The 18,431-nt window shown below is 60.6% G+C and overlaps 3 protein-coding genes across 3 annotated transcripts; 1 reads left to right on the top strand and 2 right to left on the bottom strand.

Moving 5' to 3' along the window:
- Window positions 1-724: 724 nt before the first annotated feature.
- LOC125696400 (E3 ubiquitin-protein ligase TRIM7-like) lies at window positions 725-6,051 on the bottom strand. The gene is made up of 7 exons (XM_048951941.1): window positions 5,615-6,051; window positions 3,673-3,759; window positions 2,997-3,227; window positions 2,843-2,865; window positions 2,486-2,601; window positions 2,280-2,312; window positions 725-1,380 (listed from the first exon to the last, which is right to left on the bottom strand). Exons 1-7 carry the CDS (start codon window positions 6,032-6,034, stop codon window positions 869-871), a joined length of 1,422 nt encoding a protein of 473 aa, XP_048807898.1. The 5' UTR covers window positions 6,035-6,051; the 3' UTR covers window positions 725-868.
- A 2,313-nt stretch (window positions 6,052-8,364) lies between these two features.
- On the bottom strand, window positions 8,365-15,331 carry LOC125696388 (zinc finger protein 777-like). The gene is made up of 6 exons (XM_048951923.1): window positions 15,174-15,331; window positions 13,863-14,255; window positions 12,803-12,929; window positions 12,218-12,331; window positions 11,283-11,537; window positions 8,365-9,802 (listed from the first exon to the last, which is right to left on the bottom strand). The coding sequence occupies exons 1-6, from the start codon at window positions 15,195-15,197 to the stop codon at window positions 8,715-8,717; spliced, it is 2,001 nt and encodes a 666-aa protein (XP_048807880.1). The 5' UTR covers window positions 15,198-15,331; the 3' UTR covers window positions 8,365-8,714.
- A 659-nt stretch (window positions 15,332-15,990) lies between these two features.
- Window positions 15,991-18,406, top strand: LOC125696401 (uncharacterized). The gene is given in 9 exon segments (XM_048951942.1): window positions 15,991-17,333; window positions 17,371-17,434; window positions 17,436-17,474; window positions 17,476-17,615; window positions 17,618-17,727; window positions 17,918-17,995; window positions 17,997-18,131; window positions 18,133-18,202; window positions 18,205-18,406. Coding segments are annotated over 9 exon segments (1,143 nt in total). The 5' UTR covers window positions 15,991-16,987; the 3' UTR covers window positions 18,366-18,406.
- Window positions 18,407-18,431: the final 25 nt, after the last annotated feature.

Here is an 18,431-nt window from a genome sequence, read left to right as displayed (position 1 = left end):
TGACTTGGCTGCGGAACTGCATTTCCCGGCGTGCAGCCGCAGGAGAACGCGTTGCCCGCCTCGCCGGCGCATGCTGGGAAATGTAGTCCTCTGCCTCAGAGACGCGTCTCGCCCCATCCCCACTCGGCACGAAAGGATAAAAAAAAAAAATGGGAAGATGAGGAAAAACTCGCACAATATAAGGCAAAAACCGGGCCTTGCGAGCCAACGAGCTCTCCCCGTGTCACCTCTGGTCAAAAGAGATCTTTGTGAAAGCAATCAGCAAGCACTGCCCGCAGGAAGATGGCGGCGGAGCAGAAAGATGCAGAGCCATGGAGACGCGTGCGACGAACAGCACAAACGGCCCCTCGGCAGCGCGTGACACCAAGCCGTGCCGTGCCGTGCACACACCAGCAGAGGGACCTGGGCAGCCCACAGCGGGCACAGACCCTGGGGGGCTGTAAGAAGGAAGGGGGCAGGCTCTGCAGCAGGGCTGTGGGATGGCACAAAGGGAAATGGCTGCAAACCAAAAGGGGAGATTCACGTGGATGTGAGGAGGGAGTTCACACGCTCGGGGTGCTGAGGCGCTGCACAGAGGCGCGGTGCTCGTCCCTGCAGGCGCCACAGACGGGATGGGCTGGGAGCACTGGTGGAGCTGCGGGCGGCCCTGTGCGCTGCAGGGATTTGGACCGGGTGGCCTTTAGAGATCCCTTCCAACTCAAACCATGCTGGGATTCTACAATTCTATGATTTTAATGCTCTGAAGGACTCAGCAGGAGGAAGTGCAGCAATGACCAGGGCAGAGGTGCAGTGAGTTTGCATGGATGCTGTGCCATCCCCATGCTCATCAACCCAGATGTGGGCAGGGGAGCAGGGGTGACCGACTCCATCACGAGCACAGCTTGATGTAGGTTCCTGGCAGCCAGAGCCAGAAGTAAGGGAAGACCTTCTCGCTGAAGGAGACTTTGAACTGCAGGATCTGTCGCATGTTGTCAGCGTTGTAGAAGGTTACTTGCCCAGCCTCATAGTCCAGGTGGACCCTGATACGCCGTGGTTCTTCCTCCAGGCTCAGTGGGGTGGGCGGCATGGTCAGCATTGTGTAGCTGCGGTCCCAGTCCATCCGCAGGGCCCATATCTTCTCCATAGCCACCTTGAGTGGCTCCTTCCTCTGCACAGACTCCAGGGCCACCCCCACAGCCCAGTTGTTCCCATCCCCAACCTCCAGCTCCCAGTAGTGCCTCCCAGCCGTGAAGCCCTCAGATCCCAGCACACTGGCGGTGCCCGTAAACCTCTTGGGAGTGTCAGGGAGGTCCTGCTGTCCTTCTGCTATCTGCAGGGTTCTGCAGTCACTTGAGATGGTCAGGTACGGGCTTGCTGTCTCGAGGTCCAGCAACACCTTCACTAATGCACAACAGAGAAGAATCAGCCTGCTGCCTGCTGAGAAACCAGCCAGCACCTTTCCTTCCTCTTCCATTGGGCTGGGACAGGTCCTACGAGTACAGCATCGAACCACGACCCACCACAAATGCAGCACCCACAGCTTCCTCAGGGCGCACAGACATAGGGCACAGCGCACCTGCTGCTCTCCCCGTCAGTCCCACAAGAGGAACAGAGCCAGGTCTAAGCATGACAGAGCTGCTCTGCTTCCCAGAGTAAGGCTGCAAGGCAGTGCTGTGCCAGGCAGGTCTGGTTGCTGCGATGGGGAGCTCTGCTGCTCCTAGCCCTGCTCTGGGAGCACCCAGGCCACCTCCCTGCAGAGCTGCGTGACCACATGGAACGTCACCCTGGGCCTCAGAGGTGTCACCACTCAGTGCCACCACCTCAGGCCCTCCACTGAGCCCTGGAGCCTCGTATCCCAAACCCCAGTGCAGGGGAAACTGAGACTCATCATCTGCAATGCTGAGGGCAGGGAGCAGCCGGGCTGCAAATGGCTTCAACCAGAGCACAACAGCCCCAAACCCCCCCATGCTGCTGGGATTGCTCACAAGGCTTTTCCAATCTGTGCCTAAAAGTTGGCCCAGGGTGTGCATAGGCCCACAAGTCTTCCAGATCATGGCACAAGAATGAAAAGATCTCTCAAGCCAGCGCAGCCCAGCTGTCATTTGGTGTTGGGCACCTCGGGGTGGTTTCTGGCACAGGGCTGACCTGAGTTTGTACAGCAGGCAAAAGCAAGAGGCCTGGCTTTAGGTGGCCATTGCATTTAGATGTTGTGCCTTGAACCCACCACTGCCCTAAGGAGGCAAGTAAATATTTCAGGAATGTTTTTCTCTCATTTGTCCCACCAGCTTGAGCAAACTTACCTCTTTCTGTGTCCAACTTGCTCAGCAGGTTCACTGCAGGAAGGAAAGGGAGATGCATGAGGGCTCTGGGAAGTGTGGGTCAGAAGCAGAGCCCACCCCCAGCTCCTGCAGCCCCGAGCTCCAGCAGTGCCCAGCTGGGAGCTGCCTCAGCCTGGAGCCCACTGGGACCATGGCTGCAAATCCAGCATCGCTCGCTGACTTTTTACCTCTGAAGTCACCCAGCACGGCCTGGACCTGCTCGCTTGTCTTGCACAGGTTGCTGACTGTCCTCTGCAGCTCTGGGGAGACCGGCTCTGGGACAGGGAGCTTCGCTTCCACGCACCTGGGGGAGACAGCCTGCAGGGAGCCCACATCCAGAGCCAGGAGGGAAACGGGCACAATGGAGAGGACAGATGTCACCCAACTCCCCAGGGCCTGGCTGGGGTCACAGTGCATCCCAGGCACCGACACATCACACTTAGGTCCTAACTACTTAGTGGGGCAAAACCACCTCCTCCTGGCAGCTGCTGCTCAGCATCCAGCAGGTTTCCAAGCACCTGCCCAGTGCTCTGCACAGTTCTTACCTGTCCAGAATGCCAGCAATATCCTGGGAGAGAGAAAGCATCAGTCAGGGCTTACAGCACTGCGGAGCTGAGTTCCAGCACGTAGCACAGTGATGGGGAGCAGCTTGACACCGGGATTTGTCACCCAAATCCCTCAGCTCAACCACAGCCTCACCGTCAGGAACTCAACTGCCGGCTGGTCACGTTTCTTCTGGATCTCCACAACCAGCTCCTCCAGCAGCGTCCTCCTCTCTGAAACACGGCAGACGTACTCTTGGTGCTGCTCAGTGAGCCTCTCGTGTGCCTCATCGAGCTGGGCCAGCAGTGTGCCCTCCTGCTCCTTCAGAAACTGCTGCAGCTGCTCAAAGGCAGCACGAAGCTTCTGCTGCTCTGAGGCCACCGTTCCCTGTGAGACACCCGGCCCTGAGCACCCCGTCTGCTGCGGGGAGGGGATGGGGATCACAGCGAGGAGACAGAGGCTGGGAGGGAAAAGGGTGGATGTACAGAAGGTTATATGGGATGGACAGATGGCAGGACATAGGAGATGGGTATATGGAAAAATATACAGGATGGATGAGCGGAAGGAGGAGCAGGATGGATGGGACAGACGTATGGAAGGGGATATGGCATGGACATAAGGAAGGAAATATGGGATGGACACCTGGAACGAGATATGGGATGGATGTATGGATGGAGATATGGGACTGACATACAGAAGGATGGACAGGGTGGGAGAGAGGAAACAGCAGTGCTGTTCTGGAGAAGGAGGTAAGTATGAATGGGGAGAAGGGCTGCACCCCCAAAGAGGTGGGTGAGCGGGCAGGGAGCGCAGGGCAGAGACGGGCACACACCATCAGCACGTTACTTCTGGTTTCTCCTTTGGGATTAAACTCTTCCTTCTCTTTCTCTAGAAATGCCAGATTGCTCTGGAGTGTTTCCTGGAGAAAAAAAAAGGAAAAAGCAAATCCTTTCAGCACTTGGAGCATTACGTTTGCAGGACGGTGACACCCAACAGCCCTATGGAGACAACACGGCTGTGCAGCGTGGGGTGAGTGCGGTGTATTTGTGAGCTCACCCCAAGGGGAAATGCTGAGCTCAGTGCCAGCCTCCAGCTCACCCCGAGCACACCATGCACGGCTGCAAAGCACCTGGCACGCAGCTGCTTTGGCCAGAGCTGCGTCTGGAACGGCGTCATGTGGAAACCCTGATGTTTGTGGGTATTTTTAATTAGGAAAAAACAACTTTTGGTGTTGGAAGCAGGATTTGTGGGAAGAGGTTTGGAGCAACAGCAGAGCTGTGTCTCAGATGTGCTCCTAAATTCTCTGGAGTGACATAGAAGTGCCTTACTGACATATGGGGCGCTGGGGAGCTCTGGGGCTGCAGAGGGGTGAGAGGGGCTGGGGGAGGTGAGGAGGCAGAGGGAAGAGGCAGGAGAACTGTTAGCCCCAGCAGAGCAGCAGGGCCATGGAGTACAGCCCAGGGCCAGCTGGGAGCCAGCATGCAGCTGGGGATGGGCCTCCATCCTTGCCCCATGGGGAACCTCCAGCCGTGTGGAGACAGACCCCAGATCTGTGCCTTGAACAGATTCAGACACATGTCCAAAAAGAGCCCCAGGACAAACCCAGCAGGAGCCCAGAGCTATGCCTAAGTAGGATCCATATTTGTGACTGAAATGGACCCAAAATCTGTGCCCATAGGGGACCCTAATTCATGCCCATAGGGGACCCCAGCTCCACACCTGGAAGAGATCTCAACTTGTGCCCAGAGGGGACATGCTTGTGACCAGTGGGGACCCCCGCCAGCACTCAGAGCACATCCTGACCTGTGCCCACTGGGTACACAGATCTGTGTGTAGATGGGACCCATAGTTGTGCCTGAAAGGGACACCAAATCCATGCCTCGAGGGGACCCCAACCTGTGCTCCTGTGCCCAGGGGGGATCCCAGCTCCACACCTGGCAGACACCCCAACCCACACACAGAGGAGAGCTCAGCTTCTACATGGAGAGAACCTTGACCCATGCCCAAGAAGGACCCTGACCCGTGCCCAGAGGGGACTCAGATTTGTGCCTAGATAGGATCCCAGACCTTTGCCTGGATGGGGCCGCAGATCAGTTCTTAGAGGGGACCTCATTATGTTCCCCTGTGCCAGATGGGCCCCTCAGCTCCATGCCTGGAAGAGACCCCAACCTGTGCTGAGAAGGCATCCAGATCTGTACCTGAATTGGGCCCCATTATCTGTGCCCAGTGGGACAAGAACCTGTGCCCAGACGGGACCCAGATCTGTGCCTGAAGGGGACCCAGATCTATACATAGAGGGGACCCTAACCTGTGCCTGGGATCCAGGCCTGTGCTTCGATGGGGCCCATATTTATGCCTGAAAGAGACCCCAAATCTGTGCCTAGAGGGGACCCTGAGCCATGTCCCTGCACCCAGAAGGGACCCCAGCTCCACGTCTGGAAGACACCCCAACCAGTCCCTACAGGGGACCCCCGGCCTGCGCCCCCGTGCCCGGAGAGGGCCCAGATCCACATTTTGGCCTGAAAGGACCCCCAGATCTGTGCCTTAAGGGCACCCCAACCTGTGCCTGGTGGGAGCCCAGCTCCGCGCTCAGCACAGACCCTCACCCACGCCCACAGGGGTCCCCAGCCTGTGCCTCCAGCGCTAGAGGCACCCCGGCTCCGTGCCCAGGGGGGACCCCGACCCGCGCACCTACAGCTGGAGCTGCCCCGGCTCCACGGGGTGGAACCCCATACCGGGTTACCCCCCCCCGACTCCCCTTCCCGTCCCCCTACCCTCATTATCGTCGCGGCTTCCTCCGCCGGCCGGACTCGATGCCGGCAGCGCGGAGCCTCCCGGGGGCACCGCGGGCACAGCGCCCGAAAGCAGCTGTGGCAGAAGAGCTCCAAAACCTCGTCGTGCTCGGGGCAGCGCGGCCGCTTCGCTTCTTCCCCCGCCGCCTCCTCCACGGCGGCCGCCAGCTCGGCCACGGCGCCCAGCGGGAAGTTGGGCCGCAGCGAGCCGGGCTCCACGGCGGCGCGGCACTGCGGGCAGGCGGCGGGGCGCGGCGGGGAGCCCAGCAGGAGCCGAGCGCAGGCCGAGCACAGGCTGTGGCCGCAGGCGGTGAGTACGGGCTGGTTGAAGAGCTCCAGGCACAGCGGGCACGTGGCCTCCGCCTGCAGCTGCTCGCCCAGCGCCCGCAGCGCCCGCGCCATGGCGGGGCCGGCGGCAGGACGGGGGGCGGAGCGGAACCGCCGCGGGGCGGGGAACCGGGGGCTGTGCTGGGGTGGGGGGGGGAAGAAGTGGGGAGGTGGGAGGAGAAGGGGGGGTCCGGGTTGTGCAGCTGCCGTCAAATCGCAGGGCTGCGACGGGACGGAGCCGGGCTGAGCTCCGGGCTGCTGGAGCGTCCGTGTGCTCACATAGCGCTGAGTGCGTGCTGTGCAAGGCTTGTGTGTGTGCAGGTGTGTGTGTGCATGTGTGTGTGTGTGCATGTGTGCGTGTGTACATGTGTGTGTGCATGTGTATTTACGTGTGCATGTGTGTACATATGTGTGTGTGTGTGCATGTGTGTACATGTGTGTGGACATATGTGTGTACATGTGTGCATGTGTGTGTGCATGCGTGTGTCTGTGTGTGTGTACTTCCGTGTGTATGTGAACATCTGTGTATGTGCATGTGTGTGTGCACATCTGTGTCCATGTACATCTGTGTGTGCCTCCACATGTGTGCATCTGTATGTCCTCATGTGGGCACAGGGATGTCCGTGTGTCTGTATGTCCGTCCATGTTGGCACGGGGATGGATGTCAGTGCATGTGTGTGTGTGTGTGTGTGTGTGTGCAAATGCACATCTGCCTCTGACTACATGTGCACCCATGTACATGAATGTGGCTGTGGGGCTGGGGATGTCCATATGTCCATTTTGGCATAGGGATGGATTTCAGTGCACATCTGTGTGTGCACATGTGCACATGTGTGCATGTGTGTGCATGCCTGTATGCCTTTGTGTTGGCACAGACATGCATGTGCATTTGTGTTGCACTGAGTGCTTTGTGTTGTGCATCTGCACATGGATCACTGTGTGCATCAGTGTACTGCATGCATGCGTGCGTGTGCATAGCTGTGTGCCTTTTCATCAGCACATGCAGGTTCAAACTGCTTATGTGCATAAGTGCATGTGAATGTTTGTATGTATGCAAATGTGCAACGTGTGTGTGTGTGCACGTGTGTGCATTGACATACATGTGTTTCCCTGAGGCTGTGCACATGCTGTGTGCAGTCAGGTGAGCTCAGCCATTCTCGTGGCTCCCTTCTAGCTCAGGACATTCTGTGTCCTGTTTGCACATGACTGTGTGTGCATGTGTGCACTGCTGAGCCCGTGATGTCAGCACACGCCTGTATGTGTGCACGCATGTGTGTGCTCACACGTGGTTGTGTGTGTGCACCACTGCCTCTCCGTGGAGCTGTGCGTGTTTCTGTGGGGGTAAAACCAGCACTCCTGACTGCTGCAATGCAGGCAGTGGAGCTGAGCCGGGTCTGAGCAGCGAGGGGTTGCTGCTGTGCAGCGCTGGGCTGAGCAGAGTACAGCTTACCCAGAGCCCAGCATGGGCCAGGCTGCACAAAAACCAGCAGAACCCATCAATGTGTGGGGAGAAATGGGGATGCTGCCCTATTGGTGGCAGCCAGGGCTTCAATAGGACACTGGGGCTGGAAATGACCAGGCAAGCAGCTGACTCCAAATTCTTTTTTCCCCTTTGAAGTCAAAACGGAGACCACTGGGAGCTGGGATCCATGCTAATAAACCCTGGTGGCTTCATCCCGTGCTCGCTCTATTCACTGATTCCAGCATCCAACACGAGATGTGACCCTACGAGCCCCGCACCGTCACAAACACGGGGACTGGAGGAGGAGCAAAGGGCCCTGCCAGGGCTGCCCACACACAGGGGTGTCCCTGCACAGTGCACCCTGGGGCCGAGGCTCTGGAACCAGGAACAGAGCTGCATCCCGTGCTGCCACGCAGCTCCCATAGCAGCAGGACTGGGTCAGTGCCTGCTGGAACTGTGCTGGAAGGACGGATGGCCGGCAACGAGTGCTGGGAGGAGCCAGGCCCTGCCACAAGCACGTCCTTCAGCTGCAACTCCTGTTTTATCCTATGGCATCATCCATGAGCGCAGTGCAGCCCCCAGCGCTGGGCAGGCACCTCTCAGTGCTTCTCATCAGACAGAGACCCTCCTCATCCCACCAGGGATGGGCAGAGCCCCTGGCAGAGCTCTGTGGCACAGCTGCCAGCAGAGCATGGGAAGAACAGATGTAGATCATTGGTTTTCTTACCATAGAATAATAGAATCATAGAATGGTGTGGGTTGCAAAGGAGCACGATGCTCATCTCATTCCAACCCCTGCTGTGTGCAGGTCACCAACCAGCAGCCCAGGCTGCCCAGAGCCACATCCAGCCTGGCCTTGAATGCCTGCAGGGATGGGGCATCCACAGCCTCCTTGGGCAACCTGTGCCAGTGCCTCACCGCCCTCTGGGGGAAAAATATCCAATTAAAAGTTCCTCCACATTTATTAAAAAACCAAACAGTAGATTTAAAAAGCAGTTAAGAGTCCTACTCCAGCAAAACACCCTGTACAGCTTTCTCTCCTTTGTTGTTGTTTTTTCTCTAACGGTGAGGATTCTCCCTAAATCAGCTGCTTCTGTTAATTTTATATATATATAATCTTTGAATTCTGCCGCGCGGCGCTTGCTTTAACTCATTAATTTATTTCCCATCAGCCGAGCCGCCTCCAGCAGAGCAGCGGCGCTACCACAAAGCTTCCGAGTGCTGTCCATGCCCTGAGCCGGGGTGGGGGGAGGGAGAGACGGCGGAGGAGGGGCGGAGGGGCCGCGGCAGCCCTCACTCTCCCACGTGCGTCCTCAGGTGGTACTTGAGGGACTGCTTGTAGCGGAAGCACTTGGTGCACTCGGTGCAGGGGTACGGCCGCTCGCCGGTGTGCGCCCGCTGGTGCTCCAGGAGGTGGTGCTTCTGCGTGAAGTTCTTGCCGCACTCGGTGCAGTGGTAGGGCCGCTCTCCCGTGTGGATGCGTTGGTGCTCCAGGAGGTGGTGCTTGCGGATGAAGCCCTTCCCGCAGACGGCGCAGGCGTGCGGGCGCTCGCGGGTGTGGATGCGGTAGTGGTTGGTGAGCTTGGACTTCTCGCTGAAGGTCTTCTCGCACTGGCTGCACTGGAAGGGCCGCTCGCCGGTGTGAGTCCGCTGGTGCCGCAGCAGGTGGGAGGGCCGCGTGAAGTTCTTCCCGCACTGCGGGCACAGGAAGGCCATCTCGTTCTTGCCGGCGTGGATCCGCTGGTGCATGATGAGGCTGATCTGCAGGCGGAAGCTGCGCCGGCACTCCCCGCAGGTGAAGGGCCGCTCCCCGACGTGGGTGATCTGATGTTTGCTGAGGCTGGACTTGTGGCTGAAGCTGCTCTCGCACTCCGAGCACTTGTAGGGCTTCCCCGGGGCCGGCGGCCGCGCCGGGGCTTTGAGGCCGTGCTCGGGACGTCGCGGGACCCCGACGCCGCGGCGCGTGTGGCTGCGCTGGTGCAGCAGGAACTGCTGCTTGTTGCGGAAGCTGAGGTCGCACTCGTGGCACTCGTAGGGGCCCTCCTTGAGGTGGTTGCGTTGGTGGATCACGAAGTTGATCTTCAGCATGAAGCTCTTCCCGCACTCGGGGCAGATGTAGGGCCGCTCCCTGGTGCGGTTGCGCTGCTGCTGGGCCGTGGCCGGCTTCATCTCGCCCGCATCCCTCTCGCAGGACGGCGTTTTGTGTGCGCGGGCGGCCGCCAGGCTGCGGGGAGCCGCCTTGGAGCTGCACTGCGCCTCGCAGCCCAGCCCGGCCTCGTGGCTGGGGAACACCGGAGGATCGCTGCGGCCCGAGAACATGGAGCACGGCTCGTCCACGTCGTCCTCCTCCTCCTCCTCCGTCTTGATCACGATGCCATCCTCTGCCAGGAGGAAGCAGAACAGCGTTACGGCCCTGCAGGTGGGACACGGCTGGGGTTCAGAGCACTAGGAGCTGCCAAAGGGACTCTGCAGCCCCCATCTGCCCTCCAACATGAGCAGCTCCTGCTGGCAGCAAGGCGGCAAGCGAGGGAGAACAGAGAAGCTGCCCCTCGGCCTCTGGCTCTGAGCGCTCGGCCCAGCACCATCCCCTCCTTCAGCTTCCCAGGGCCACCGTCCTTCCCAAAGGATGGGATGTGCAGGATGGCCGACGGCAGCGGGCCCCCACGGGTGTCACTGACACCGCTTTTGGTTTTCCCCACAGCTTAGATTGTTGGGTGACACATGGTGTGCCCTACACTGTCACCCTCAGTGGACCCTGAGTTCCAGGAGAGGCTCCACAGGAAGGACAGACAGGTTTCTCAATAGAAGTGGCCAGCACCAGGCTGTCTCAGAAGCACAGCACTCCCCTCCAACACATGCAGATGGAGAACAAGCATTCCCAAGGAGCTGCTCCCCCAGCGGCAGCACTTAGGTTGGGTATTAGGAGGAAGTTTTTCAGCCACAGGGTGGTGAGACACTGGCACAGGTCGCCCAAGGAGGCTGTGGATGCCCCATCCCTGCAGGCATTCAAGGCCAGGCTGGATGTGGCTCTGGGCAGCCTGGGCTGCTGGTTGGTGACCTGCACACAGCAGGGGTTGGAGCTGGATGAGCGCTGTGCTCCTTTTCAACCCAGGCCATTCTATGGTTCTGTGATCCTCCAGGGCTGCTGCTGTTCTCCTCCCTGCTGCCCACCTGCTGCTGGCCCTGAGCACAGAGCTTGGGGCTGAGATACAGAGCTCAGGAGGGCCTCAGCTCTGCTGCTCTCAGCAGCTCTCTCCATCTTAACACCACCAAAAGGCAGAGGGTCCATCTTCTCCATACCCCCAGTGCCCCCCAACACGGTGGCAGCAGCTGCCCACTGTGCCCGTCCCACACCCAGCTGAGCAGGGGAGGACTTTGTCCAGACCTCCACTTCTCTCCACCCCCAACCTCACTGCACCCACCCTCCCCACAGCGCACACATTGCAGTCTGGCTGCCCTCATTCCTGTCCTCCACACTGCCCCATGCGCCCACGTGTGCAGGGACACAAACCCACACTGCAAGGTTTGCCCCTCAGCGGAGCTCACACCCCAGGAGACCCCCTCGGTGCCTTTCCATCAGACTCTGGTTCCTTTCCATCTCTTCTCTCCAGAGTTTGCTCACTCCCTTCATGTGTATAAATGACTCTCTTAAACCCCATTCTCATTCCTGCAGCTCCAGTGCCTTCCCCCACCCCAAGCCCTTGGCTTTGCTCCCTTTCCAGCTCCATGGGTAAAGGCTGCTCACAAAGGGAGCCCCAGGGCTGTGCTGGGGACACTGCATCCCCACCACGGTGCAGCTCAGCAGCCCCCAGGCCACACTCACTGGGTGCGTGTCTCCTCCCACACCCCTGCACCCCTCACCTGTGCAGCTCCCGTGGTGCACGATGACCCTCTGGATCTCGCTGTAGTCCCCAACGTACTCAGAAGGGTCACCCAGGCTGGTGCCTGGCAGCTCTCGGGGAGGGGACACGGAGCCATAGGGGCTCTCGCAGGCAGCCTCCTCATCTGGGCTCTGGAAGCTGCCCTCCGATTGCCCTGACATGCCGTGCAGCTCTGGGTTCTCGGGGCTGTCCTCTGGAAGCAGCTCCTCTGTTTTGATCACGACTCTGATTCCAGCTGCAGCAAGGAGAGATGCACACCAGCAGTCATCCCCAGGGATCCCAGCAGCCCCTGGTTGCTTCCCACAGGGCCGTCCCTGCTGCTGTGCCCACCTGGGTGCACGGTGTGCCCCTGCCCCTCGTTCAGTCCCACCGTGAACGCTGCACGCAGTGCTCCTGAATCACCCCACTGGCTCTGAGCACTCTGTGTCCTCTGCCCAGCACCCTCAGCCAGCACAAACCCCAGGCTGGGGCATTTTCTCATTTAACATCAAGCTTTTTCCAGACCAAGATCGTGGGCAGAAGGTGAGAGCGACACAGCCCAACACCTCCCAGGCCCACCACCTCCCGGATGTCCCCCTCCCTGCAGGTCTGTCCTGCAATGGGCAGAGCAGGTTGTGGAAGGCTGTGGATCCCTCAGATGGCAGCAGTGGGAGCTGAGCTGCCTCTCCTTTCTCCCCACACGGCCCGAGGACGTGCTCTGACTGCAACGCTCCCCACACTGACGGCTCCCCGACTCCGGGCTCTGCCTGCCCTGCTTCATGTGCTGAGCCATACCTGGACGTCAAATCCCCCAGCAGCCAAACCTTTCCTCCTCCTGATCAACCCTGCCACAGCTCCCAGCAACAAAGCCCTGAGCGCGGCCCCGTCCTGCCTGTGGTGGGGTGGATGGGCTCCAGCCCCCCACGGCCGCCTCACCTGCAGTGGCATCGCTCATCATCTCGCTCTCCTCCAAGTCCTGCTCATTCCTGACCCGCGGTTCCTCTCCCTGCTCGATCTGGGACAAAACACCGGGTTTGGAAATTGCATAGTCTGTTGAGAGACAGAGGAATGGAGGGGGGTTACTAGAGAGGGACACAGAAATGCCCCATTTCCCGGCTCTCCTCAAACCCAAAATGTTTTATCTCTGGCCCCAGAGCGGTCACTTCTTACAGCTCCAACACACAAAGCCCCAGAAGATCACAGCTAACACTGCGTTAGCCTATTTGCTTTTCCCCCAGGCCAGCACCAGCAGCAGACCCAGAGGATGGGGGGAAGCCCCTGCAACAACTGCAGGGTGGGCAACAGCTCAGGGGGAGCCCAGGAGGGCTCTGTGGGACAGGGCCAGAACAAAGCGGGCATTTCGGAAGAGGTGACCCGACACAGCAGCAACAGAGCAGGACTGGAAACCTCCCCCTGTGTTTTTAAGTCTCCTTTTAAAATGGGACGTCTGGCTCCTTCTGGTAGGAGTGGGAGGATGCCCAGAACCTCCAGCACAGGTTGGGAAGCAGCGCCTGGATTTACCCAGCGAGATGAGCGACTCGTAGTTCCCCTTCATCACATTCTTGTACAGCTCCTTCTGCCACTCCTCCAGCTTCTCCCATTCCTTGTCGTTGAAATAGACGGACACGTCGTCAAACGTCACCGGCACCTGCAACCACAAACACCTGCTCAGACAAACGAGGTAAAACCAGGCACTGCAGCCAGACCTCATCCCCGCTGATGAGCTGACGTAAGGCCAGATTCAATTACCCCAAAACTCCGGGGAAAGCTCTCCCCGGCCCCGAGGAATCATCCGTTATTGTCTGCAAATCGCCCAGCAGCGGACGGCAGTTTCTAAGGCTGTTTGCTGAGCTACAATTTCTGCAGATAAATTCAGGATGCGGTCGGAGCAGAGCTCTGGGAGAGGAGCACCATGCTGGCTCTGCCTCCCGATGGCTGCACACTCGGGTCGGGGTGCAAACACTCAATTTTCCAGTCCCAAAGGCAAACTTTCCCTTCAAAGAGGAGATGAATGAATATTCATGGCAGGCGCCTTTTGTTGTTCTGGAGCCCAGGCTGTGTGGGCAGGCACTGCCCTCCCGCAGGTCTCCATCGTGTGCTCCTTCCCTGGGTACCAGCATCACCAGCTGGGGATCCAGAACCAAACAGCACCCAACACAGCTGGAAATCCAGCACCATACAACACCAAACAGAGCTGGGGATCCAGCAGCACACAGTGTGAGAGCTGGGGATCCAGCACCATATGGCGTCAAACAGAGCTGCAGATCCAGCACCAAACAGAGGCAATGAGAGCTCTGCCAAATCTCCACGGTTCCTTGGTTTGGACTCCAAGTGTGCTGAGGAGTGAATGGCTGCAGTGCAGCTGTGTGAGCTGGAGATGAAACCTCCTCCCTCAATTCCACCTTAGTTCTAAGGATCTCCCATCAGAGGGTACCAAGAAGTTCAGGCAGTGCCTGCGCCCCCCCCCGCTCCCAATGGGGAGCAGCTCTGCTCACAGCTGTCCTCCCCATCTCTGCCCCACCTCAAGGAGGACTCAGGGCGCAGCAGCTCCCTGCCCTCCCCACAGCCCGGGCTCCGTTACCTTGGGGACCTCTCCCTTCCTGCCGGGGGGCAGCCGCAGGATCCAGAAGTTCCTGTTCTTCAGCAGGTTCTCCATGTTCTCCAGGCGCCGCTGCAGCAGCCCGTACTCCTGGATGAGGGTGCCCAGGGCCGCACATTTGCTCTCCAGCTGGTTGCCCAGCTCCGTCGCCGTCTTCTCACAATCGATCAGCTTCTTCTCGGCCACCCCGGTGCGGCCCTCCAGGTCCAGCAGTCGGGTGGCATGGGAGTCCACCTTCCTCTCCACCGCCTGCACGGCCGTCACCACAGTCAGGGACAGCTCTGCCGTCTGTGTCTCGCGCTCGGAGGTGCGCTCAGGGCCGGCGCGCGGCTGGAAGGGTGAGGGGCAGCGCGGCCGCATCCCCAGCTCCGGAACCTGCAGGGAGGGGGTGTGGGTGTCAGCAGGATGCCTGCAACCTTGGGGACATACCTGGACGTACCCCACAGGTTGGGAACGGCGCTGAGAGAGTCTGAGGAACCCCTGGGCTGGAGGGCACCCAAAGGTTGGGGACCCTCAGGGTAGGTCTCAATAGGATGGGAACACCGAGGGTTGGGGAATCCCATGGGGTGAGGGCAGCCATCGGCCGGGAACCCCAAAAGGCTGGGGATCCCCTGGGCTGGAGACCGCTAGAGGTTGGGGGCACTCAAAGGATGGAGATATCGGCAGGTTGGGGACCTCCATGGCCCGGGGCCGACCACCCTTACTGCAGAAGGGCCGTCCCCGCACATTGCTCGCGTCGAGCTGCCCGCAGTCCCGCGGGACGGGCAGGGGGACGGAGGTGACTGAGGTGACAGTGGGGTGAAGAGGAGAGGAAAGGGACGGCCGAGCCCCGTCGCCATGGGGACAAAGAGGTGACACCCGGGGATGAAGGCCGGGGGGGGTCTGCCGCTGTCAGCCGGCCGTGTCGCCATGGGGACGGGGAGGTGACACGGGGGGCAGACGGCCGAGAGACCACGGGGAGGAGGGGGGAAGGGCGGGCAGCAACGGGGAGCGGTGACAGCGGGGGGGGCCCCGACGGCCCCACCGCCCCCCCCACCACCCAAGCGGGGCCCGACCGCCGGTACCGGGCCGCGGGGGCTGGCGGGCGGCCCCGAGGGGCAGCCCCGCTCCGGGAAGGGCGCTCCGTCCCCGCCGCGGCCCTCCCGGCGCCGCCCCCGACGGCAGCGCCGACGCCGAGGCCCGGCCCGGCCCGGCCCGGCCGCCTCCCTCCGCCGCGGCCTCGACGGCGCGGCCCGCCCCGACGTGCGGCCCTGGGGCTGCGGGGCCGGGCCTCCCCCCCGGGCGGGCCCTTACCTGAGCGGGAGCCCCCTCGGCCATGGCCCTTTGTTCCCTGCCCGGTGCCCCGGGGGGGCCGCGGCCGGGAGGATCCGGCGCCCGTTCGCTGCTTCACCTCCGCCCGCCGCCGCCGCCGGGCATCGGGCAGCGCCCGGGGAGGTGCGGAGCGGCGCGGCGGGGCGGGGAGGGGGCGGCGGGGCTGCGGCGGGGCGGGGGCGCGGCCCGGCCGGACCTCGGGGCGGCCGAGCTGGTGCGGGGCGGGAGGGGGGGGGGAGAGACCGAGCGGCTCCGGGTCCCGGCTCCGCCGCTCCGCGCTCCGCGCTCCGGCCCCGCCGCTGCCCCGCCGCGCCGGCAGGGGGCGGGCGGGCCGCCGTCCGCCGCCGCGCGGGCCGCGCCGGGGGCCGCAGCCGGGCGGGGCGGAGCGGAGCTGGGGGCGCCCTCCGCCGCAACAGCGCCCCCTGCCGGACCGACGGCATCACCGCGCCCCGTCGGGGCGGCCCCGCAGAGCGCCCCCCCGCCCCCACCCCGCGGCGTCGCGGCCCGGTGCGAAATGGCGGCCGGAGGGCGGCGTTGCCATGGAGACCGGCCCCCCCCCCCCACCCCCCATCTCGCTCAGCCCCCGGCATTTCCCCCTTCGCTTCTGCCCCGCGCCGCCGTCGGGGCTCCGTGAGAGATGCGGAGGTGGGGATTCGGCTCTGCCCGCGGGAGCGGCGAGCGGCCCCGGCCCTGCTTTGTCCCGTCCCATCCGCCCGCTGCGATCTCTCTCTCCGTCCCATCCCATCCCACCCATCCTGTCCCGTTGTGCTCTCGTCCACCCCACCCCATCCATCTTATTCCCATCCCATCGTGTCCCATTCAGTTTCACCCCCTTGCCCCATTAATTCCGTCCTGCCCCATTAATTTCACCCTGCCCATCCTGTCCCATCCATGTCCCGTCCCTTTCTGTCCCATCCTCTTCCATCCTGTCCTGTCCCACGCTGTCACATTGTCTCACCCCATCCCCTCCCATCGTGTCCCATCCTGTATCATCCACCCTACCCCATCAATCCTTTTCTGCCCTGTCCCATTCCATCCTGTCCTCTTCCCATCCCATCCACCCTGTTTTGTCCCAGCCTGTCCTCCCCTGTCCCATCCCATCTCTTTCCATCCTGTCCTATCTGCCTTGTTACATCCCATCCCATCTCATCCCATCCCATCTATACTCTGATTTCTCACACTATCTTGTCCCATCCCATCCATCCTATTATGCTCTGATCCCACCCCATCTGTCCTGTCCCATCTTGTCTCATCTCATCTCTTTCCCTCCAGTCCTATTCTATCGTGTCCCATCCTATCCATTCCACCACATCCCGTCCATTCTGTCCCATCTGTCTCATCCCATCCCATCCAATCCATTATTTCTGATCTCACATCCTGTCTTGTCCCATCCCATCTTATCACATCCCATCCCATCTCATCCACCCTTCCCCATCAATTCTACCTTACCCCATCCATCCCAGACCATCACATTCTATCCCATCCCCTTCCATCCCATCCCCTTCCATCCCATCCTTTTCTGCCCCATGTTTTCATGTTCTCTCACCCCATCCCATCCATCACATCCCATGACATCCATCCCATCCATTTCATTATATCCCATCCATTCTGTCCCATCCCATCCATCCTCTCTGATCTCCCTGCCTTGTCCCACCCCACTCATCCTGCTTTAATGCTCTCTCATCCTCCCCATCCCATCCATCTTATTCCCATCCCACCACGTCCCATCCTATTTCATCTACTTTGCCCCAATTCTATCCTGCCCCATTCCATCCTGCACCATCCTGTCCTGTCCCATGCTGTCACATTCTCTCACCCCATTCCATCCCACCCCAACCCATCTGTTCCATCCCATCACATCCATCCTGCTCTTTCCCATCCCATCCCATCCTATCCCTCCTCATCTCATCCCGTCCCGTTCCCTCCTGCCCTATCCTATCCTTACATCCCACCCCACAATCTTCCATCCTTTCTGTCCCACCTGTCTCACCCTATACTATTCTATTCCATCCCATCTTGTCTCATTCTATCCAGCTCATCATATCCCATCTCAGCCATTCCGTCCCACGTGTCCCATCCTGTTCCATCCCATCCCATCCCATCCATACTGTGATCTCTCACACTGCCTTGTCCCATCGCATCCACCCTGCTCTCTCGTGCCTTCATCCCATCCATCTTACTCCCACCCCATCCTATCCCATCTGTCTCCTGTTATCCCATCCCATCCACAATCTGATCTCTCACCATTTTGTCCCACCCCATCCATACTGTGATCTCTCCCACTCTCATCCCATCCCATCCATCCTGTCTCATCATGCTCTTGCCCCCTCCCCTCCATCTTACTCCCATCCCATCTACCCTACCCCATCAATTCCCCCCTGCCCCATCCCATCCTGGCACGGCTGCGTGCTCCCAGCCCCATCCAGGTCCCCACTGTGCACAAAGCCTTGTTCCTGCTCCTGACTTTGGAGACCCCCGCCATGGGCTGACAGTGAGGGGCAGTCATGACACCAGGCGTGAGGATGGGCGCCATCCAGTCAGATTATGGAAAAAGGGAGGGGATGAGGGGGACGGGATGAAGCAGCATCCCTTGCTGTGATGCTGAAATGGGGCACCTGGCCTTTGGGGCACGATGGCAGCAGGGACCCAGACTGGGAGCCCCAGCAGAGATGTCTTTGTATTTATTTATCGTGTATATGTTTGGTTTAATCTTTTTGTGCCACTAGCAAACCCTCATCAGCCAGAGAGGGCTGAGGACAAGGCCACCACTGCTGTCCCACGTCCCACTGCCAACCAGGAAGGATGGGGGCAACGTTGCTCAACCCTGGGCCGGCGGGATGGGATGGCTGCCAGAGGCAGCAGGAGCTGGGCAGCCACCCAGGAGCTGCTCCCGGGTGGGACAAGGAGGAAACGGAGCTTCCGCTGCAGCCACTGCCAACACACAGCCTACAAGCAGGGCCCTGGGACTGCCAGCCTGCAGCACTGCATCACGGGGAGAGGAGACCACCGTGCCAAGGGGACACACGGCAGTGGGGCGGCCCAGTAGGGCGACACAGGGCACACAGTGAGGGCAGTGCTGGAGATCCAGCAGGGTTGATGCACCTCTGGCTGTGCCAGCAGCGTTCAAGGTGCAGCCTTGGCTTCGCTTGTGCGGCTCGGTGGAGATGCAGGTAACCAGCAGGCAGGTGCAGCACTGAGAGAGGGGCAAACAGGGCTGCAATCACTCACCCGACACAGGGC

This window comes from Lagopus muta, chromosome 7 (genome assembly GCF_023343835.1).
Source record: "Lagopus muta isolate bLagMut1 chromosome 7, bLagMut1 primary, whole genome shotgun sequence".
Lineage (NCBI taxonomy): Eukaryota > Metazoa > Chordata > Aves > Galliformes > Phasianidae > Lagopus > Lagopus muta.
This window is presented reverse-complemented; position numbering and strand designations above follow the sequence as displayed.

What these genes read in the sequence shown, in the direction of transcription:
- LOC125696400 (XM_048951941.1), bottom strand. Translation starts at nt 6,034, where the DNA reads ATGGCGCGGGCGCTGCGGGCGCTGGGCGAGCAGCTGCAGGCGGAGGCC. An exon ending in CCAGAAGTAACGTGCTGATG is followed by an intron (nt 3,228 to 3,672) that starts GTGTGTGCCCGT and finishes GGTGTCTCACAG; the next exon opens with GGAACGGTGGCCTCAGAGCA. An exon ending in CGTGCTGGGTGACTTCAGAG is followed by an intron (nt 2,313 to 2,485) that starts GTAAAAAGTCAG and finishes TCCTTCCTGCAG; the next exon opens with TGAACCTGCTGAGCAAGTTG.
- LOC125696388 (XM_048951923.1), bottom strand. Translation starts at nt 15,197, where the DNA reads ATGGCCGAGGGGGCTCCCGCTCAG. An exon ending in GGAAGGGAGAGGTCCCCAAG is followed by an intron (nt 12,930 to 13,862) that starts GTAACGGAGCCC and finishes TTGTGGTTGCAG; the next exon opens with GTGCCGGTGACGTTTGACGA. An exon ending in GATGAGCGATGCCACTGCAG is followed by an intron (nt 11,538 to 12,217) that starts GTGAGGCGGCCG and finishes TCCTTGCTGCAG; the next exon opens with CTGGAATCAGAGTCGTGATC.